Source organism: Dama dama, chromosome 5 (assembly GCF_033118175.1).
Source record: "Dama dama isolate Ldn47 chromosome 5, ASM3311817v1, whole genome shotgun sequence".
Lineage (NCBI taxonomy): Eukaryota > Metazoa > Chordata > Mammalia > Artiodactyla > Cervidae > Dama > Dama dama.
This window is the reverse complement of record NC_083685.1, coordinates 100412631-100435508: the sequence shown is the minus strand read 5'-3', so window position 1 is coordinate 100435508 and position 22878 is coordinate 100412631. Positions and strand designations below refer to the sequence as shown.

General features: G+C 43.8%; 1 protein-coding gene across 1 annotated transcript in view; it reads right to left on the bottom strand.

Moving 5' to 3' along the window:
- The window catches only part of DNAH9 (dynein axonemal heavy chain 9), a 290174-nt gene that overhangs the window by 62292 nt on the left and 205004 nt on the right, over positions 1-22878 (bottom strand). Inside the window, exons 50-52 of the mRNA XM_061141084.1 lie at positions 11316-11741; positions 2757-2876; positions 323-511 (exon numbers count right to left, since the gene is read on the bottom strand). Of these exons, the coding sequence (XP_060997067.1) occupies positions 323-511; positions 2757-2876; positions 11316-11741 (735 nt within the window). The remainder of the gene's footprint in view (positions 1-322; positions 512-2756; positions 2877-11315; positions 11742-22878) is intronic.

Genomic DNA, 22878 nt, shown 5'->3' with positions numbered 1-22878 from the left:
TGGAGGGAAATACAGGATGTGTCTGGTGCCTCGTGGGTTTGACAGTTTTGAGAACTGTCAGGAGACAGCACAGAGGTGGTGGACCAGCGTTCCCATGCAGACCCCAGAAGGAGGACAGGTGCTGTCCCCAGGTGGCCTGGGGGGCAGTGGATGGCGGTACATGGAAGTGTGGAAGGACAGGGGTGCCCAGGTCTCCCTCTTGGATCCCGGAGGTCACTAGAGGATGCTCTGGTGGTGATGGGAGGAAGAACGCAGGAAGGGACTAGAAGATTTGGATTGTTACTGTCACGTGAGCTCGCGAGTGACGCGGGCCAGAACACACCTGCAGCTGGCTCAGGTAGGGCCTCCAAGTCGTGTCCAGAAGGCTCTGGCGGTATTGCTTTGTGAAGAAGCCCAGGTACGAGATGGAAGCTGCAGTAAGTAAAATGTCTCCACACAATTTCCTTTCCTGTTGCTTGAGGTTCTGCACAGCTTCTGCCCATCTCACGTTTTCAGAGGCCAGGCCTCCCACCTGCCATTTCAAAGAGCAGAGAGGGGAGAAGGCACGTCGTACCATGGGCCACAGAGCCATGATTCAGCCACGGAGATCGCATAGCACACTTTTCCCAGCCGGGGACCCGGGACATCATCTGTGTAGCCCTTGTGATCAATGCGGGTTTGCACCAGCTGCAGCAAACACTGCAGCAAATGAGCCCCTCTTCTCTACCCTGAACCCGATGGGCTATGGAGAGACAGGGTCTGAATGCAGGCTTCGGGGCTCTGCCCTTGACAGGCATAGAGATGTACATGCCTGCCTCGAAGGGTCGTGAAGAGGATTTAGTGTGACTGCATGTGATCATCACTTGGGATCATGTCTGGTCCTCAAAACATTGCAGAAAATCATGCACCTCTCCCTTCTCTTCAAATACTGAGGATATGAAAATCAATGAAAATCAATTGCACTATTAATTACTCGCAATGGGTGGGATGGGCGTGGTCCTTAAGCCACAGATGCGCAGAAACAAAGTCCCAAGACTGCAGAGTAGGGCCTGACTCTGCCAGTCCACGTCAGAGGCACCCTCTCTGGAGGAGAGACCATCTCCTAATGGGAGGACTGTGAGGTGGGTTGTTCGGTGAAGCTCGGCTTCTGTGCTACGCACATGCATGCATATTCAGTCACGTCTGACTCTTTGCATCCCCATGGACTGTAGCCTGCCAAGCTCCTCTGTCCATGGGATTCTCCAGCAAAAACACTGGAGTGGGTTGTCATTTCCTTCCCCAGGGGATCTTCCTGACCCAGGGATCAAATCCAGATCTCCTGCATTGCAGGCAGATTCTTTACCACTTGAGTCACCTGGGAAGCCCTCTGTGCTATGGTGTGATGACAGGTTGCTTTTTCTTCCTTGAAAGATGACATCCAAGGATGTCAGAGATGAGAGACTTGAGGGACTTACCCCGCCTGACCATCCTCACCCCGTCTTAGATCACACAGATAAAGACCAGAAAGTCCAAGCGTCTTGTCAGAACCCCCAGGTAGGTGGACGTGGGGGCGCTTCAGAGACCATCTGTCCTGAGTCCTAGAGCAGAGCCCTACCTCACCTCCTACAAGGACCAATGCAGAAAAGTCTCCAACCGGGCAGAGAGAGGCCAAGGGGAATTCTGGGGACCAGGCAGGGGGGTGAATGGACGTCAAGCTGGCAGGGAGGTCCTGACTGCCTCCCGCTCGTCTGTGGAGGAGCTGCCTCTCCACCCCGCCATGCAGTGAGGGTGGGGATCTCAGAGCTGTGCAGTAGCAGGTTCAACACACAAGGGCTCAGACACACCCAAGGCTTCACCTCCCATCACTGGAGTGCAGCTGGTTCAGTGACGGTGATGACTCATCTGTCCCTGAACTGGGAGACCTGGCTTTGTCATATAGGTAAATGGTGGCTAGAATAAACATGAGCGAAAAGGGATCGATTCCACTTCCTTATGCTGGTGAGGGAGGTGCTGTAAGGGCTCTCCATAAAGAGACATCACGTCCAGTGGGGGCTGCTCTGCAGGCTCTGAGCTGATGATTCTCGAAGAGAAATGTCAGCCACGGGGGATGAAAACAGCTACAAATCCTGTGACTCTCTTCTTGTCAGGGGCTGGGGCCTGTGGTCCCTCTCCCCAGATCTGTCACTGCTTTGACTAGTAGAAAGCAAGGAAGGATGCTGTGCTGGCTTTTGGTCCTAGGCCTTAAGAGAGTGGGGCCTTCTACTTTCTGTCCCTGAGACACTTGCTCTTGGAGCCCTGAGTGGCCATGTAGGTGATGACCCTGCTGGAGAGACCAAGGTCATGGGTGGCCATGCTCCAAGTCAGCTGTCTGTCTGGTTCTTTTCTGCTTCTGTCTCAGCGCCTCATCCTGTCCACACCCTTGTTATCAAATGCCCCACAGGGAAGAATGCCTGGGTTTGCCTATCGAAGGCTAGCTTTGTCTTCAACGATGCCCATGGCTGTTGCAGGTACAGGTTAAGCATGTCATGCCTCTTGAAAGCTGCCTGGTGGATCCCACACCCCTTCCTCCTGACCATCCCTGTAGGAAATCTCGTTTGATCAGATCAGGGTGTGCATTCATACTTTCCCCAGGAGTCAGCCTCTGCAGTCCAGAGCATTTTAATATTTCTTGCCCCTCTTGTCACAGCAGGGCTCAGCTGTGTTCATCTACTGTGTACCCCTGAGGCACCCAACAAGCTCAGCTTGTGTAATAAAATCCCTCCTCTTCCCCCGCCCCATCCCTGGAAGCTCACACTTACCAGGCGGTTTGCAAGGGAGATGGTGCCTGCAGTCGCTTCAGCTTCTTGTTGACATTTGAGTTTGTCGGCTGTTGCTTTCTCAAACTTGGCCGTGAGTTTGGCCAGGTTCTCATTAAGGTGCTGTTGAGGAAGGAAAGCAAGGTCTGTCAGTAATTTCAGTGCTTCAGAGATAAGGGTCCACGTGCAGGGCGTTTTTAAAGAAGCCCTCTGCTGCCTGGAAGAAGCTGTGAGGGACTAGGGAAATGGGCAGGGAAGGGAAGGAAGGCAAGTTGGGGGGCTCTCAGGCAGATCCCTGTGGGAGTCCAAAGGGTCTTGATCCAAGTGAGAGAATCCAGCTTTCATGTCCCTCACCCAGTCAATGGTCCAGGAGCAAGAGTGGGTGATGGACCAGGAGAAATGAAATTAAATGTTAGTTGCTCAGTTGTGTCTGACTCTTTGTGACCCCAGAGACTGTAGCCCATCAGAATCCTCTGTCTATGGACTTTCCCAGGCAAGAATACTGGAGTGGGTTGCCATTTCCTTCTCCAAGGGATCTTCTTGACCCAGGGAATGGACCAGGAGAGAGAGACTTAAATTCTGTCTGTCTCTGTACTGGGGAAAATGGGTTCCAGTACTCTGAGAAAAAAGTGAAAGTGCTGCTTTGCTTTTAGAAGCAGAAGCTCACTGGAGCCTGGGGAGGCCTGGAAATGGACGGAAGGATCCCAGGATCGGGGGTGGGGGTGCAGGGAGGAGCCAGACTGTCTGCTGCAGTTGGTTTGCGGGTTGGAGTCAGTCTGCAACCTAGGTCCTCCCCTTGCTTCAAGGTCTCAGGAGTACAAGACAACTTCACCTAACCTCCTCCATTCTATGCAATTATGCCAAAGTAGAGGAATATTTTTTATTTTTATTTATTTATTTTTTGTTTGTTTGTTGGCATTTTTTTTTAATTATCTTATTTTTTTTTATTAGTTGGAGGCTAATTACTTCACAACATTTCAGTGGGTTTTGTCATACATTGATAAGAATCAGCCATAGATTTACACGTATTCCCCATCCCGATCCCCCCTCCCACCTCCCTCTCCACCCGATTCCTCTGGGTCTTCCCAGTGCACCAGGCCCGAGCACTTGTCTCATGCATCCCACCTCGGCTGGTGATCTGTTTCACCATAGATAGTATACATGCTGTTCTTTTGAAACATCCCACCCTCACCTTCTCCCACAGAGTTCAAAAGTCTGTTCTGTATTTCTGTGTCTCTTTTTCTGTTTTGCATATAGGGTTATTGTTGCCATCTTTCTAAATTCCATATATATGTGTTAGTATGCTGTAATGTTCTTTATCTTTCTGGCTTACTTCACTCTGTATAAGGGGCTCCAGTTTCATCCATCTCATTAGGACTGGTTCAAATGAATTCTTTTTAACGGCTGAGTAATATTCCATGGTGTATATGTACTGTCACAGCTTCCTTATCCATTCATCTGCTGATGGGCATCTAGGTTGCTTCCATGTCCTGGCTATTATAAACAGTGCTGCGATGAACATTGGGGTGCATGTGTCTCTTTCAGATCTGGTTTCCTCAGTGTGTATGCCCAGAAGTGGGATTGCTGGGTCATATGGCAGTTCTATTTCCAGTTTTTTAAGAAATCTCCACACTGTTTTCCATAGCAGCTGTACTAGTTTGCATTCCCACCAACAGTGTAAGAGGGTTCCCTTTTCTCCACACCCTCTCCAGCATTTATTGCTTGTAGACTTTTGGATAGCAGCCATCCTGACTGGCGTGTAATGGTACCTCATTGTGGTTTTGATTTGCATTTTTCTAATAATGAGTGATGTTGAGCATCTTTTCATGTGTTTGTTAGCCATCTGTATGTCTTCTTTGGAGAAATGCCTGTTTAGTTCTTTGGCCCATTTTTTGATTGGGTCATTTATTTTTCTGGAATTGAGCTGCAGGAGTTGTTTGTATATTTTTGAGATTAATCCTTTGTCTGTTTCTTCATTTGCTATTAAATGACACAATGGACCAGCTAGACCTAATTGATATCTATAGGACATTTCACCCCAAAACAATCAACTTCACCTTTTTCTCAAGTGCACACGGAACCTTCTCCAGAATAGATCACATCCTGGGCTATAAATCTGGTCTTGGAAAATTAAAAAAAATTGAAATCATTCCAGTCATCTTTTCTGACCACAGTGCAGTAAGATTAGATCTCAATTACAGGGAAAAAATTGTTAAAAATTCAAACATATGGAGGCTAAATAACACGCTTCTGAATAACCAACAAATCATAGAAGAAATCAAAAAAGAAATCAAAATATGTATAGAAATGAATGAAAATGAAAACACAACAACCCAAAACCTATGGGACACTGTAAAAGCAGTGCTAAGGGGAAGGTTCATAGCATTACAGGCTTACATCAAGAAACAAGAAAAAAACCAAATAAATAACCTAACTCTACACCTAAAGCAATTAGAGAAGGAAGAAATGAAGAACCCCAGGGTTAGCAGAAGGAAAGAAATCTTAAAAATCAGAGGAATATTTTTTAAAAGACATGGTTCTGATTTTTTCTAAATGCATTAAGAATTTAGAATGTAAGTGCACAGTCTTTATTGCCCCTACCACGCCTGTTTGCACCCACAAAGCCACCTCGTTGCATGAAAGACGCCTCCAGATAAGTCTCGCATCTGTGTCACAGCAGGGCTTCAGGCTGCTCTGTTCATCATCACCAGGTCACAAGAGGAAGAAATGAAGAGCCAGGCTCATACAGCCAAGCAGCTTAATGAGGAGGTGGTGAGGCGTCCAGTTAATGGTGGCAGGCTGCCCACATTCTCCTACCTCCGCTTCTTCCCAAAACTTCTCTAACATGATCATGAGTGAAAGTTGTTCAGTCATGTCTGACTCTTTGTGACCCCATGAACTCTAGCCTGCCAGGCTCCTCAGTCCATGGAATTCTCCAGGCAGGAATACTAGAGTGGGTTACATCCTTCTCCAGGGGATCTTCCTGACCCAGGGACTGAACCTGGGTCTACCACATTGCAGCCAGACTCTTTACTGATTGAGCCACCAGGTAATAAATTCAAGGGAAGGATTAAAACATGAACTTGAGGAAATCTAGACAGTATAAGAAAATATAAAGTGGCAAAAAAATGAAAGTGGAGGACCCATCAGAAGTTTTGATGGGCTTCCCTGGTGGCTCAGATGGTTAAGAATCTGCCTGCAATGCAGAGTTGATCTGAGTTTTATCCTTGGGTTGGGAAGATTCCCTGGAGAAGGGAATGGCTACCTATTCCAGTATTCTTACCTGGAGAATCCATGGACAGAGGAGTCTGGTGGGCTACAGTCCATGGGGTCGCAGAGTTGGACACAACTGAAGCGACTTTCACTTTCTTTACTTTGAGAAGTTCCAATATCTAATCAATATTCATTACAGAAAATAAGGTTAAAAAGGAAACAGGAGACTACAAATCACCTTGTGAAACTGAAGAAAATAAGTCTCTACAAGCCAAGCACAAAGAATAAAAAAAAGAATGACAGCTAAGTACATCAATGTAGTAACATGTCAGATGCCAAGAATAAAGAAAAAAATCGAAAGACTTCCAGAAAGGCAGAAACACAGTGCACCAACAGAGGAATGGGACTGTTCATCAGGCTTCTCACCAGACCAAAAGATAAAGCACTCAGTGTTCTGAGAGGAAAATATTAGCATCAGAATTTAATACTCAGTGAAACTGTCAATTCAGTTTAGGAACAAAAAGATATGTCCAGACCAGAATATTAGATAATTTACCTCTTATGTAACATTTCTGGAAAAATTATTTAAGAATGAGCCAAAGCAAAACAAGAGAAGAAATCAGGAAAGAAGCCATGGGGTCCAGAAGTGTGTGGAATGAACCCAAGAGAGCAGTGAACGTGATTACTCTTCGTCGCTGGAGCTTTGAGTTGTAAACAAGAGGGAAAGGTCTTAGGAACAAAGGCGGGCTCAGCAGAACACTGGACTGGATGGAGAGTTAATATTTTTTTAAGATTTTTTTTTTAATGTGAACCATTTTTTAAAAGTTTTATTCAATTTGTTACCATATTTCTTTTTTTAAAAATGTTTTGTTTCTTTGGCCACAAGGCATGTGGGATCTTAGCTCTCTGACCAGGAATTGAACCTGTACATTCTGTGTTGGAAAGTGAAATCTTAACCACTGACCACCAGGTAAGTCCCTAGAAAGTGCCCCCCTCCACCCCGCCAAAGGAGCTAATTGAGACAGAGAGAAAGAGAAAGTAGAAATTCCAGGGAGAAAGGTATTTTAAAAAGGAAATGTAACTGTACTTTGATCTGCTATGAACAATATAGACAGATTCATAGAATATAAATATAATTTACTGTTCTTTCAGTTTTTTGAATCAGTCAATGGGGAGCGCGTGGGACAACCGATTTTGGTTACAATGCAGGGATTTTCAGTGTTGGTGATTCAAAAACCAAATAACGGTAAGTAATGATAAGGGAAGTGGGAGGTAGGAGGGAGGGGGTGAGCTAAAGGCAAGGGCACTAACTCCATCTTGAACACAAGGGCTCCTAAGAAGCGGCCTCTACGTGATTGAATAAGGAATTGAGGTCACGTCGGCGAAACAGAGTCACTGTAACAAGATAGGAGATGATTGTCGTCAGGCTCCTGGAGCAGAAAGTCAACTGTCTAAAGAAGGTACATGGCAAATGGATGTGGCACAGTACTTAGACAGGGCTCAGAAATCGAGATGTGCAGAACAGGAAGACGATGTAAACCAGCCAGATAAGTCTAATGTTAAAAGAAATAGGGGCCAGTGGGGACCGTGACAAAACGCAGCAAAACTGCCTGCTTGAGTGGGAAGCCACTGCTTAAGGCCAGAGTCAGTCAGTGATATTCAGGAATCTTGTGATTGTTATAAGACTGGCCAGAAATCAGATTTTTTTGTTTTAAATACTGGCCACCAGTTAAATCATTTCCAAGCAGTATGTGCAGGACAGATAAAAGACATTTAAAGCCATTGGGTTGCAAGCTCTGAGTGGTGTCAACAATCAGCTCAGTTCAGCTCAGTCCAGTTGCTCAGTCATGTCCAACTCTTTGTCACCCCATGGACTGCAGCACTCCAGGCTTCCTTGTCCTCCACTATCTCCTGAAGCTTACTCAAACTCATGTCCATCAAGTCGGTGATGCCATCCAACCATCTCATCCTCTGTCATCCCCTTCTCCTGCCTTCAGTCTTTCCCAGCATCAGGTCTTTTCCAATGAGTCAGTTTTTCCAATGAGCATTAGGTGGCCAAAATATTGGAGCTTCAGCTTCAGCATCAGTCCTTCCAATGAATATTTAGGACTGATTTCCTTTAGGATGGAGTGGTCTGATCTCCTTGCAGTCTAAGGAACCCTCGAGAGTCTTCTCCAAAACCACAGTTCAAAAGCATCAGTTCTTCAGCACTCAGCTTTCTTTATGGCTCAACAATCAGTAGAAACAGACAAAAGAATGAAAAGGTCAGGAGACTGTCATTTCTCACTCAAAGCTCTTCTCTGCTCTCCGTTATTTTGCTTAATGAGTGAATAAATGCCCGATGAAGATGCCTTCCTTGTTTTTACTCTATTATTTTTTTAATTGTCAACTTCCTATGTGTTTGTGACAGAAAAAAAGAAAATACAAGTCAACAAAAACCATCCAAAATCTGCTACTTGGAAATAACCTCCACTATTCATATTCGTGTGTATTTTACTTATCTGTGTAGTTGCCAATTTGTGTTCGACTCTTTGCGGCTGAATGGACTATAACCTGCCAGGCTCCTCTGTCCATGGGATTCTCCAGACAAGAATACTGGAGTGGGTTGCAATTTCCTCCTCCAGGGATTTTAATTATATATATAATCAAATTGAAATTACCTTGTAGAATGTGTTCTGAAAGATGCTTTTTTTTTTTTTTTTTTACTTTATGCATTGTGAATTAAAATTCTTGGTACAGCAGAAATGAATGCAACATTATAAAGAAACTATACTCTGATAAAAAAAAGTTCTTTACTTGGAATTATGCTAAAATCCTAAAAACAGGCATCCTCTTCTGGGTGAGGGGGGGATGCAACTGGAGAGGGCTGGCTGTGGCCTCAGTGACACAGAGGGAGGCTCTCTCCTGCCTGGGTGGGCATCCATATGCATAATGGGTATCAGTCCACCCTCCTGCTATTGGTAGGTGAGTGTCATGCCTATGTTGATAGGCATGTGGATGAGCAAAGGATGGAGAGGAGGCTGTTCAAAGCGAGAAGGCATCTTTTTATTTTTAATTTCAAAAAATATTTTGGCAGAAGAGAAGCGCCTTCCTGAGGTAGCCAAGTATTTTAAAAATATTCTGATTGCTTTCACAGGTTGAATGAGCCCATCATGTGCGTGTTGGCTAACTGAAAAGGTATAAACATTTTGAAAACATTCCCTTCGCACCAAATGTTCCTTTCGTTAAAATAACTTGAGTAAGAGAGAGAGAGCTTTGAAAATGTAGTTCCTGTAACACTTTTCTGAGAGAGACTGAAGAATATGAAAATGATCAGAAGGTCTTTTCCCCCACAGAAGCAGTCAACAGGGTGGTAGAGTGTTTTGCTCTTGGTGTTCCTTTAAGAGGGCCGTTATGAGGTTGATTATCAGTAATCTGGCCCGTGAATATCTGGGTTTTGTAAAGCAAACATACTGGGAGATTCTTTGCTTTGCCAAAGCATTTTTTTTTTTATACAGTCTGGTTGCAAGGATCTTTGAACTGGGGTCTTTAGCTGAGGAATTTAATCTATGGATCAATAAACCTGTGAAACTTGAAGCATGAAGCATGTCTGCGATCTTGCTTTTCATAATTTGTAAAACCCTTTTTATCATCACGAGAAATGTGCAGTAAGAATCTTATCTGCCTAGAATGCACACGTAGAAATGAAAGATCCAGGGAAAGTTTCGGTTTGAGCTTGACTGTGGTGGTGACCAGGGCTTGGACACAAACATGATGACACGTGCAGCTGATGGAGGAGCAGGTGGAGGTCATGCAGGGGTCAGAGGTCACAGGAACCCTGGTGGCAGCAGCAGCTCCCTGTGTTCCTGTGGGCTGGGCTCTGGGCTTCTGCTCTACCTGCTTCTCTCCTTTGATCCTCACGGCAAACTCACAAAGTGGAGGCTATTACTGTGTCCATTTTATGTCAGGAAACTGAAGTCTGGGCACTTGAAAGCCCTTTCTATATGTCACCCATTGGTGAATGGTGCAGCGTGGATTGGAAGGTCTGCCGATGGGGTTTTAGCTGTGATGTCATTCTGCAGGATTCTGATATCCACCTCTCACACTGGCGACACCCATTGTAATGGCTTCCCGGTGGCACAGTGTTAAAGAATCTGCTTGCCGATGCAGGAGATGCAGGTTCAATTCCTAGCTTGGGAAGATCCCCTGGAGAAGAAAATGGCAACCTACTCCAGTATTCTTGCCTGGAGCATCCCATGGGCAGAGGAGCCTAGCAGGCTACAGTCCATGGGGTTGCAAAGAGTTGGACAAGACTGAATGGGCACATATGTCATTTTAATGGCAAAGGTGAAGTTCAAGGGGAATCTCTTAAATAGGGGTGAATCCAAGGTCACCTCCATCCCCCAATCCTGGGTGAGGGACATACAATAAAAATGTCAATAAGAGGCTAATAATTACATATTTATTGCCAAGGGACCCCCCGCCACCCCAAACCACAACACGCTAGGTGCTCTCACAGACTTCCATAAGGCAGTGCAATCTGCGGGATGTCCCGCAGACCCACATGTCTACACCAATGAGAGTGAGGGGGCAGACAGTGGCCAGAATGGAAGCTCCTGATGCACAAGGTGGGTGAAAAACTATGTCTCAAAGAGGAAAAAGGATCTCCCATTTTTGAACTTATCTACAAAACAGACTCACAGAGAACAGGCTTGTGGTTGCCAAGGGGGAAGAGGTGGGGGGAGGGATGGATTGGGAGTTTGGGATTAGCAGATGCAAACTATCAGGATATTAACTATCAGTTAACTATCAATATTAACTATTAGGATGGATAAACAATGAGGTCCTACTGTAGGGCACAGGGAACTATAGTCAATATCCTGTGACAAACCATAATGGGAAAGAATATGTGTGTGTGTGTAGGTGTGTGTAATTGAATCATTTTTCTGTATAGCAGAAAATAACACAACATTGTAAATCAACTATACTTCAATAAAATAAGCTAAAGAATCTCCCTTTTTTGACCTTTTGTTCTTAACTATCAGATGTGCAAAAATATTAGATTCACTTGTGGCTACTAAGATAGCAGCTGGTTCCATGGATAATACCGTTCATCTATTATACGTATCCATCTGTCATCTTTTCTTTCCTTGGAGGAAATGGAAAAAAACCTTTTAGGACCAAAGCTTAAACCCATGGCCCAGTGGATCTGTCTTGTTTGGATTACAAGGTGTTTGAGAAAGAAAATTCAAAAGTTTCCTCTATTGAAAAATTAGATTTTACATAACAATTTGGTTTTCTTTAAAAGTCAGGTCCGAGGCGCTGGGGCCTGAGGGAGAGGGCTGTTTGCCTCAGGTGGGGGTCACTTACAGCAATCTTTGCTTTAACGACCGCCAGCTTTTCCTGGGCAGCAGTGAGGTCCGAGGTGGCCTTGCTCAGCGCTTGGCGCTTGGGTTCCACGTCACAGAACACCTCGTGGAACTTCACGATGTTTATGACCCAAGAGCAGAGGCCTGCAGCCGCGTAGGACTTGGTGGCCACAAACTCCGGATTGAACTCGGGGTCCTGCAGATATGGCCTGATGGCCTTGAGGCAGTTCTCGTGAATGTTCTCCTTGTCAAAGTGGACGAGGGAGTCCAGGAAACCATCCACCTTGGCCATGGTGACCTTGGCGGCCTTCCAGCTGCGGTCCTTGGGCACCTTGCCCCTGGGAGCTATGAGCACCATCACCGCTGCGCTGACATTGCTCACCGCCGGCGGCGGGGAACCGAAGGACTTCAGCTCGGTCAGATTGGTCTGCAAGAGAGAGGCACGTTGTTAGAGGAAAATGCATGGGTTCTCTTTGTCATCGACCACTCATGGAGCCTGGCTTGGAGCCATCTGAGAGGGCCGTTTTGAAGCCTTTAGCTGCCCTCGGAATTTTAAATATCATGACTCATCAGAAGGGAACCGAGAACTCCCCAGTGGGTCCAGAATGCTCCGAATGGCTAGTTGAGACTTAGAGGTTCTGTCAGCACTTTGACCTACAGCCCATCAGAAACACACAATTATTTCACATTTGACTGAAATGTATAAGGATGCCAACATGCTCTGAAACAGGCAGCGTGCCATGAATAAAAGATACGGTTATTGTAAATTAATTTCCATCTTGGATTGAAGAGAATAGCATGTAACCCAACTTTTTTTTTTTTTTTTCTTTAATTAAACTGCTTTGTTCCATGAGCCTGTTCTAACTACAGCTGACCATCCCAATAGCAAAGAGGCGTCTTCTGCCAAGAAATAACGCAGACAGAAAGCCAGGCACAGCGTGTGCTCTTACTGCCTCTGCCTAGACATGGGTTGGAGCTTTGCGACAAGTTTCACTTGCTCTAGAAAGATAGGACTGAAAGGCTTGACCTTGAAAGGCTACTCGAACTTCTCAGGCTTTAGTGTTTTCATCTGTAGGTTGGGAGCAGTACATCTGCAAGTGAAATTTGGTCAGAAATGCATATAAAGTTGATTTAAGGTTTGTTGTGACCGACAGTGAGGAACATGTGATCTCAAAAGCACTTGATTTCAAAGCTGATTTTGTGAACAGGGGAAAAATCTTGATTTCAAAGATTATATCCTTTGCCAAATTAATGGTGTTCTCAGGCTGGGAAGTCAAAACAGGAGGGGGATTATTTCTAGCACCTAATGGAAGCGCCTAGGAAGATGCTCCGTTTATTCGTGCCACTGTTTGCACTTTGGGTCACGACAATCTTGTCAGGGACAGGAATGAAGGACAGCACAGGTGTGGCAGGTGGGCTTGGGTACCCGTCCTAGTGGTCTCCCCTGAGCCAAAGAGGACAAAGAGGGAAAATACAGTCAGAAACAAAACCCCCACAATTTTAATATAATTTAAGTTGCGCATGTATGTGCAATGTACTGAATTAAGAATGGATACAGATGAAATTGAATTCTATAACCTAGATACATCATTGTTAATATTTCAGTGTAATTCCTTCTAACTTTAAAAAAATTTATTTGTGTGTGTATATATATATAATTTGGGATATGCTGGGCCTTTGTTGCTACATGGGTTTTTCTCTAGCTGTGGTGTGTGCAGGCTTCTCATTGTGGTAGCTTCTCTTATGGCGGAGGACAGGAGCAAGTGTCTTTTGATTTCATGACTGCAGTCACCATCCACAGTGATTTTGGAGCCCAAGAAAATAAAGTCTATCACTGTTTCCATTTTTCCCCCATCTATTTGCCATGAAGTGATGATAGGCTGGATGCTATGCTCTTAGTTTTTCGAACATCTAAATGTAAATATATACATACATGTATACACACACACACACACACACACACACTGCATACAGTGCTTTTTCGTGATGCTCATTGTCTCTTGCCCCTGCCCAGTGCTAAACAGAATCTTCATAGAGACAGAATCTTTGTCTCTATGAAGGCAAACAGAAGCATCATGGGCACCCAGAATAGTGTCTGGCATGGAGTGCAGTCAGGGATTCTCTGCTGAGTGGATAAATGTGTCTGCACAGTTGTTCATTTGGCAAAGGGGGGATGCAGTGGCAAATAAAAAGTCAGTCCTTTTGCTCATGCAGATGGGGGGGACGGACACAAAAGAGTCAATCTTTGGTATATTAGAGAGTGAGAAGTGCTCTGAAAAAAGGCAAAAAGCAGGGCTAGTAGGCTAGTGGATTCTTGAAGAGTGATGGTATCAGTTTGGCCAGGGAGGGGGTTCTGGGAAGACCACTTAGAGAACCTGCTGTTTCAGGAGGGGGAAGGGCAGAGAGTAAATGAGTGGGGAGAGGACAGACACAAATGCCAGTTCCAGCACGATTTATAAGAGCTCTTTACACACACACACACACACACACATAAGGATACTCTCTTTTTAGTTTAAAAAATTTAAGATATTCTGTGACAGGTAGAAATTTAGTTTTCCTATAGCCAAACTGAGTAATCCTTTTCCAGATGACATCATCCTATCATCCTTCGCTTTTATGGTTAGAAGGGTCTTTCATATGTATTAAGATGATGTGACCTTATAGTAACTTTTCTAGTTCTTTTACAATTTCTTTCTTATTGTTCACTGGTTTACAAGATTACATTATTCAGTCCTTCTAGTAAAATAATACATATTTACTGTGAAATATTTAGCAGAGATGAAGATGAAAACCAGACTCACTCATTTTACCACCCAGAGATAAACACTGTCCTGGTACATTTAATGATATATGCTTAACAAACTAACAAAGAGGCACAGAAAAAAAGATGATGAGCGAATATTGTGTGAATATATATGAATGTGGTATATGTCTGGCTCGTTCATTTATGCACACATATACATATACGTAGGCTTCCCAGGTGGCACTGGTGGTAAAGAATCCACCTGCCAATGCAGGAGACATAAGAGACGCGAGTTTGATCCCTGGACTGGGAAGATCCCTTGGAGGAGGAAATGGCAACCCACTCCAGTATCCTTGCCTGACAAATCCCATGACAGGACAGCCTGGCGGGCTACAGTCCATAGGTTCACAAAGAGTCAGACATGACTGAAGCGACTTAACACACACACATGCATACATATATGTACATACATATACATATATCAATCACTGTTTACACTATTTTTTGGATCTGCTTTCACTGAAAATTGTATCTTAAACTCTTTCATGTTAGGAATTATTTTTGCAAAATACGATATTAAATATAGTATGTGCAATTTTCTCTCATTTAGATGAGCCATAATTTAGCCAACTCCATATTGTTAAGTATTTAGGTTATTAAATTTTTAATAGCTGCTTAAATGACATGAACTTTTAATGAAATTAGAAATAAATAAGCCCCAAATCAGAGTCAAACTAGGCTTGGATTTAATGTATAAAGTATTTGAGGAATAGTGACATCCTTAAAACATTAATCTTGCCTTACACAAACTTGGTACATCTATTTCCCTATTCATATCTTATTTTACACTACTCAACAAAGATGTGCAGTTTTCTTCACATAGTTTCAATAAATTTATTTATGTTTACTTGTACCGAGAGTTTTGGTTGCTATCTTGAAAATATTATATTTTATAACTGGATACTGTTGATATTAGGAAAGCTATTAAATTTTGTAATGGGCCCTTAACCCTCCCCTTTTATTTGTTTTATTATATTTTTATGACATCTATGAATAATAACACATTTGTCTGCTACTTTACAACATTTGCACGATTACCATTTTTCATTTATCACTGCATTGGCTAGAAACTTTAGGGCAATTGTTTCATAATAGAAGCAAAGGGGGTCATTATTGTGCTTTTTTTTGCTAATGGGAATTCGGGTAATGCTCGACCATTAGACGCGATGTTTCATTCTTGGACTGGGATTGATTGCTATGTGTTAGCAAATTACCCAAATATCCTTTTGTTCTTACTATACTGAGAGTTTTAATAGGAATGGATGTTGAATTGTGTTAGGTATCATTTTTAACATTTCTCTAACTGCAGAATTTTTTGCCTTTTTTTTTTTTAAAGATTTTTTTTTTGTGTGTGGACCATTTTAAAAGTCTTTACTGAATTTGTTACAATATTGCTCCTGTTTTATGTTTTGGTTTTTTGGCTTCAAGGCTTTTGGGATCTTAGCTCCCAGACCAGGGATCGAACCCACACTCCCTGCATTGGAAGGTGGTCTTAACCACTGGACCACAAGGAAGTCCCCCAAAACTATTCTTCTTAAATCTACAGTTGGGTATGTTCACAGGAGTGGCCCTACATAGGCAAAACTTTGCTTGGTAGCATACTGTTGTTTGAATAAATTGCTAGGCTTGATTTATCAGGATTTTGTATGGATATCTTAAATCATTATTCATAAATTTGTATAATCTGAGGTTTTATTTTCTTGTGCTATCTCTATCACTTCTAGTATCAAGCTTATCATATAATAAAGGTCTTAAAAAGTCCTTTTTTTAAAAAGTTCTACTTAAAAAGTAGGAAAGAAGTCTGTTAAACTCTGTAACCCTAGAATTCTCAAAATCATTTAATTATAAAATATACCTTTTATATAACTTGTTAATATTAAGTTACAAGTCAAAGGACAGGAAGAAAATATTTACAACATATATAACAAGATATACAGTAAAAATTTATCTTAAAAACCCTATAAATCAATAAAGAAAAGGGAAATTATCTCATCAGAAAACGGACAAAGAATCTGAGCAAATAATGAAGGAAGTAATCTAAATATTAGAATCAAACTATTCACAAATCTTTTAAATGAAAAAATCTTTGTGTTCTTAATGAGAAAAATTAGAACGATTGAAAATACTTAAGACTGGCAAGGATGTGGGGGAAAGCAGAGCTTACAACTATAAACAAGAGAAGCTATTTTGGATAGAAATTGAGCGTTATTTATATAAAAAAGAGAATTATTATTAGAGTTTCCTAATGCTTCTGTGGGGCTTCCCAGGTGGCGCTAGTGGCAAAGAACCCACCTGCCAATCCAAGGGACATAAGAGACAGGGGCTTGATCTCTGGGTTAGGAAGATCCCATGGAAGAGGGCATGGCAACCCACCCCCGTATTCTTGCCTGGAGACTCCCATGGACAGAGGAGCCTGGCAGGCTACAGTCCCTGGGGTTGCAAAGAGTCGGATGTGACTGAAGCGACTGAGCACACGCATTGCTTCTGTAAGAAATTATCATAAACACAGTGACTCAACGTGAACGTACAATCTTCCTATTCTGCAGGCAGGATTCCTAAGCTGAAGATATTGGAGAGGCTGGTTCTTTGTCGAGGCTGGAGCAGAGAGTCTGAGCCTTTCTGTACCCAGTTTCTAGAGCCAGCCTCACTCCTTGGCTCAAGGTCCCACATCAAATGAGCTGTGTACCCGCTCTGCTCCCACCGTCATACCTCCTCCTTCCGACCTTCCTGTCTCCCTCTTCTTTGGATCCTTGTGATGACATTTAGGACCCAGCTGGGGCTTCTCCGGTGGCTCAGATGGTTAAGAATCTGCCTGCAATGCAGGAGACCTGGGTTTGATCCCTGAATGGGGAAGATCCCCTGGAGAAAGGAATGGCAACCCACTCCAATATTCTTGCCTCTAGAATTGCATGGACAGAAGAGGCTGGTGGGCTACAGTCCATGGGGTCAAAAAGAGTTGGACATGACTGAGTGACTAACACTCTCACTTTCACTGGATAATCCAGAGTCATCTCCCCACTTTGAGAACCTTGATTTAATCACACCCACAGAGTCACCATATGAAGTAAAATCCACAGGTTCCAGAGGTTAGGACGTGGGTATTTTGAGGGGTGGAGGAGGTATGATTCAACCTGACATGTTGTTCTCTCAAACAATTGTATTTCTTATTTGGCCCAGAGAAATATTTGAACATATGGAGTAAAGATATATGCACAAGAATATTTGTATTAGAGAAAAAGAAACTAATTACACACTCAAGAGTAAATAGCTAAAAGATCTAGAGTACATTATAGCCTGGAATACTACAAAGCATTAAATAAATATGGTTTCAATGTACGTATTGGCGTGACACAGTCTTGTTTCATGAGGAAGAGTAAGTTGTCATTATCTATTTATATTTAAAATATGATATATTTTATATGTGTATAAACATATAATGCAGTGCATATAAAATATATCATGTTTTAAATACAAATCTCCTGCATTGCAGTCTGAGCCTCCAGGGAAGCCCGAGGTGTTAGTCCTTCAGTCATGTCCGACTCTTTGTGACCCACTGGACTGTAGCCCACCAGGTTCCTCTGTCCATGGGATTCTCCAGGCAAGAATACTGGAGAGGGTTGCCATTCCCTTCTCCAGGGGATCTTCCCAACCCAGGGATTGAACTTGGGTCTCCTGCATCGCAGGTGAATTCTTTACTGTCTGAGCCACCAGCGAAGCCCTGGTGTATTTCATACGTGTATTTGCACAGAAATAAATACACAGAAAAATTGCTGGACGAGATATAGCTCAAGCTTTTCCAGGAGTGCTGTTTTAGGAGAGGGCTGGGGGTGGAGTGCAAAGAAGGGTGACTTTATGTTTCATCCTGTACATTCTATACTCTGAATTATTGTAATGATAAAAATGCCATTTTATGTTATTTGTATAATAAAAAATAAGTTTACTGGCTAAAATGCATAGGAAATAAATAGAAAATTTCAAGTAACTCTGCAAGGAGAAAAAAAAAAGCCATGAAATTGTAAGCAAAACCATTCTTCAACTAGGGCAGGGAAAGCTATACCGGATTTGCTTCAGTTTAGCTATAAAAGTGAAATACAACTGCCAAAGCAGAGACTTAAAATGTACAGAGACTTACTACTATGCGCTGATTTACAGGTGTTCTTTATGTATTAACTAAAGATTCATTGTTAACTTTGAAAATGATGAGAAAATAGGAATGCAGTCCTTAAATACCAGAGTCCTGAGGATGCAAAAAAATTTAAGGATACTCAAGGGGTCCTTGTGTTCATGAAGAAACATCTCCCCTGTTCTGTGTGGTACAATCTGATCCATTCTACTTCTTTGAGCAGGGGGTGGGGGCTGGGAGAAATGGGTGAATGTGGTTCAAAAGGTACAAATTTCCAGGTTTAAAATAAATAAGTCCTGGGGATGTAGTGTATAGCTAAGTATGCGGTATATTTGAAAGTTGCTAAGAGAGTAAATCTTAAAAGAAGAAGAAAAACAAAATACAAGAAAAAAATTGCAACTATGCATGGTGATACATGCTAACCAGACTTAGTGTGGTGATCACTTCACAATATATTTGTATATATCGAATTGTTACATTCTACACATGAGGCTAAGAACCATTATATGTCATTGTGAGGGATGAAGAAGTTCAGTGACTGGTGCATGAGACGCCACGCTAGTTTGAAGACAGTACCCATCATGTTATCTGGCACACAGTAGCTGTTGTTTAGTCGCTAAGTTGTGTCCAACTCTTTGTGACCCCATGGACTGCAGCTGGCCGGGCTCTTCTGCCCATGGGATTTTCCAGGCAAGAATACTGGAGCAAGTTGCCATTTTCTCCTCCAGGGGATCTTCCTGACCCAGGGATAGAATCTTCATCTCCTGCATTGGCAGGCAGATTCTTTACCATTGAGTTACCATACATGGTAGGCATTCATTAAAAATGATTTTCATGGGCTTTGCCGGTGGCGCAGTGGTAAGGAATCCACCTGTCAATGCAGGAGACAGGGGTTCAATCTCTAATCCGGGAATATCCCACATGTCAGGGAGCAGCTAAGCCCATGAGCCCCAACAGTTGAGCCTGTTAGAGCCCAGGAACCACAACGACTGAGTCTGCCTGCCCTAGAGCCTGTGCTCCACAACAAGAGAAGCCACCGCAGCTGAGAAACCTGCCCACCACAACTAGAGTAGCCTGAGAATAAATGAAGACCCAGCATGGACAAAAATACATAAATTAATTAAATTATCAAGAAAACTTCATTCCTTTAGGAAAATGAGTTTCACTTCCTTTGTGGCAGAGATAGCTAGACCTCAAATCCAGTGCTTTTTTCAGAATCCGATCCCATCACTTCCATGAGTTACACCTCTATGTGTTTATTTCTACCAGCAAAGGTCACCTAACTAATCAGCCATAAAATTAACCAAGAGTATTCATAGGTTTTCACTGTTTCCAGCCTGTGGAAACAGAAAAGATAACCTGTTATAAAGACATCGACAACAACAAACTGATTGACTGCCATCTGTTAGCTATGGATGCTTTTCATGCCTTATCTAATTGAATCCTTGTAACAACCTATTGCTGTCGCTCAGTGGCTCAGTCATGTCCGACTCTTTGCGACCCCATGGACTGCAGCACGCCAGGTTTCCCTGTCCTTCACAGCCTGATGCGGACTATATTACTACCACCTCCACTTTACAGGTGAGGAAACAGAGGTTCAGAGAACATAAAGTCATTCCTAGGGTCACACACTGTGAACAGTCCAGCCAGAACTAGGACTCAGCTCATCTTAGAAAATATAATCTCTGTGTCAAAAGATCTTTCATCTTTTTGGCAAGAAGTGATCACTGAACACTACAAAAGGGTGCATAAATAAAGCAGTCTCTCTTTTGTGCTCTGGAAGACAGGAAAGGGAGAGGTTGCTCTTGAAAGTAAGTTTGATTTTGCAATATGGGTGTTGTTTAGACAGAGTGATGATCCTAGATGGCTACTGTAGCACTGTCTGATTAAAGTCCTCGCAGTTGAAATGATGCTGCTATGAGGGGTCAGGGAGACCCTGGCCTGGCTGTATGGAAAAGTTCAGATGGAATAAAAGGGAACAAGTTTGAGTCAGTTGAACTGAGGTGGACAAACCTAGAGCCTATTATACAGAGTGAAGTCAGGAAGAGAAAAACAAATACCATATATTAATGTATATATATGGAATCTAGAAAAATAGTACTGATGAACCTACTTGCAGGGAAGGAATGGAGACGCAGAGAATGGACCTGTGAACACAGTGGGGAAGGAGAGGGTGGGACAGATTGGGAGAGTAGCAGGGACATATACACACTGCTGCTGCTGCTAAGTCGCTTCAGTCGTCTCCAACTCTGTGCGACCCCATAGACGGCAGCTCACCAGGCTCCCCCGTCCCTGGGATTCTCCAGGCAAGAACACTGGAGTGGGTTGCCGTTTCCTTATCCAATATATACACTACCATGTGTAAAATAGATAGCTAGCGGGAAGCAGCCGTGTAGCACAGGGAGCTCAGCTTGGTGCTGTGATGGCCTAGAGGGGTGGGGTGGGCTCAGAGGAGGGAGACCAAGAGGGAAGATGTGTGTGTGTGTGTGTGTGTGTGTGTGTGTGTGTGTGTGTATAAAATTATGACTGATTCGCATTGTTGTATGGCAGAAACCAACACAACATTGTAAAGCAATTCTCCTCCAGTGAAATTTTCCTCCAGCTTTAAGAAGAGAGAAAAGCTTTCAGGCTGAGAAGTGGTGGCATAATTGGGCTATACCTCCACTCCCCAGTCTATCCACAATTCCCAAAATTTTCCTGGAGAAATCTTGCATTTTCTATGGAGGTGAGGTAGAGGCCCACTTAAGGCTTTTACAGGTCCTTCCTTTTAGGGACCTCCCACCACATGTTATAAAAAACACATAATAATGCACTCATATCTCACATTAAATACAATTGATACATAACTATACATCACAGGATTGTCCAGCATCCTCAGCTTAGTCTCAGATGTGCTGAGGCTCTAAGCCAAGAAATGCTACCTTCCAAGGCGAGGTGTGCGTTGACTACATAGAACCCATAAAAGAAAGCTTCGAAGGGACTTTCTTGGTGGTCCAGCGGCTAAGACTCCACACTCCCAAAGCAGGGGACCCGGATTTGGTTTCTGGTCCGGGGCCTAGATCCCACAAGCTGCAATTAAGAGTACTCAATGTTGCAGCTAGGGCTTCCCTGCTGACTCAGGGGTGAAGAGTGTGCTGGTCAATGCAGGAGACTCGAGTTCCATCCCTGTGTTGGGAAGATCCCCTGGAGAGGGAAATGGCAACCCATTCCAATATTCTTGTCTGGGAAATCCCAAGGACAGAGGAGCCTGGTGGGCTACAGTCCGTGGGGTCGCAGAGAGTTGGACATGACCGAACCACTCACACTTCAACGCCTTCAGTGAGGTAGGCTGCTGAGTCCCATCCACTCTGCCTTTAAGGGAGGATGGTGGGGGGTGGGGCATGTGTCCCTTCACATCAAGTCTAGAGAGAGGAGGGCTTTCAGGAGACCACTCAGAGAGCTTAAATGCAACTTGAGTGACACTGGACTGGGGGTCTAACTTACAGAAATCTGCAGGATGCGAATGGCAGGCTAGTCCCCTGGTGGTGGAACTTGGGGGGCGTTTCATACATGGGTGACCAACACTCTCGGAGTCCATCTGGAAGAAGGAGGCATAGGTGTCGCCTGTGGAGCAGAGGCGAGCTGCTGGCATGGCCCACCTGCCATGGGCTGTCTGAGACCTTGATCAAATGGCCCCTGTGAAGGGGTAAGTGAGTAGCTAGATTCTCAGCAGAAAGAGGAACCAGCGGAGGGTCTGCAAAGAGATGACCTGAGCTCCCAAGTAAACATCAGCTTTCCTCTGTGATGCCAACTCCTGATGACCCGAGTCTGTCTGTCCTGCTTTCCATCTTCCTCCCTCAGTCTCTCAGCCATGGTCATCCAAATGGGAAAGAAAGTTAATTGTGAAAACTATAAAAGGAAGAAGTACTAACCACAGGCACCTCCCAACACACAGAGTATCTTTAAAGGGAACCAAAATAAAACTCCCAATGAACACATCTCAAGAGTCATGCTTGTTCCACTAAAAGGTCATGTGTATGAGCTGAATTTAGTTGACACACAGTTACATGCTGTTGACAACTGAGTACTTGCCAAGTTTGATTTTGTAGATTTTTTTCTCTTACTTTGGAGACAACATCTTACTTTAGTCTCATATCTTAAACATTTTCATAGGGCCCTAAGAGGCCTGCATGCATGTGTGTGCTAAGTCGCTTTAGTCAAGTCCGACTCTGTGCTACCCCATGGACCGTAGCCTGCCAGGCTCCTCTGTCCCTGGGATTCTCCAGGTAAGAATACTGGAGTGAGTTGGCATGCCCAGGAGATCTTCCCAATCCAGGGATCAAACTCAAGTCTCATGTGTCCCACACTGGGGAGTGTTCTTTACCACTAGCACCACCTGGGAAGCTTTGACCCAAGGTTTGGACCCAGGTCTCCTGTGTTGCAGGCAGATTCTTAACCACCTGAGCCACCAGGGAAGCCCTTAAGAGGCCTATGTGTCCTATAGCACAGAAGAAGTAAAGTGACCATGGACTGCATAGTCAGAAGGTCTCCGGGCCTGCATTTTGAAGATGTGAGTTCAAGTCTGGCTCTGACATTGAGGTCTGTGACTCTGGGCCCTGGCTTTCTCATCAGTGAAGCAAGGAGGCTGGACAGTTAGCC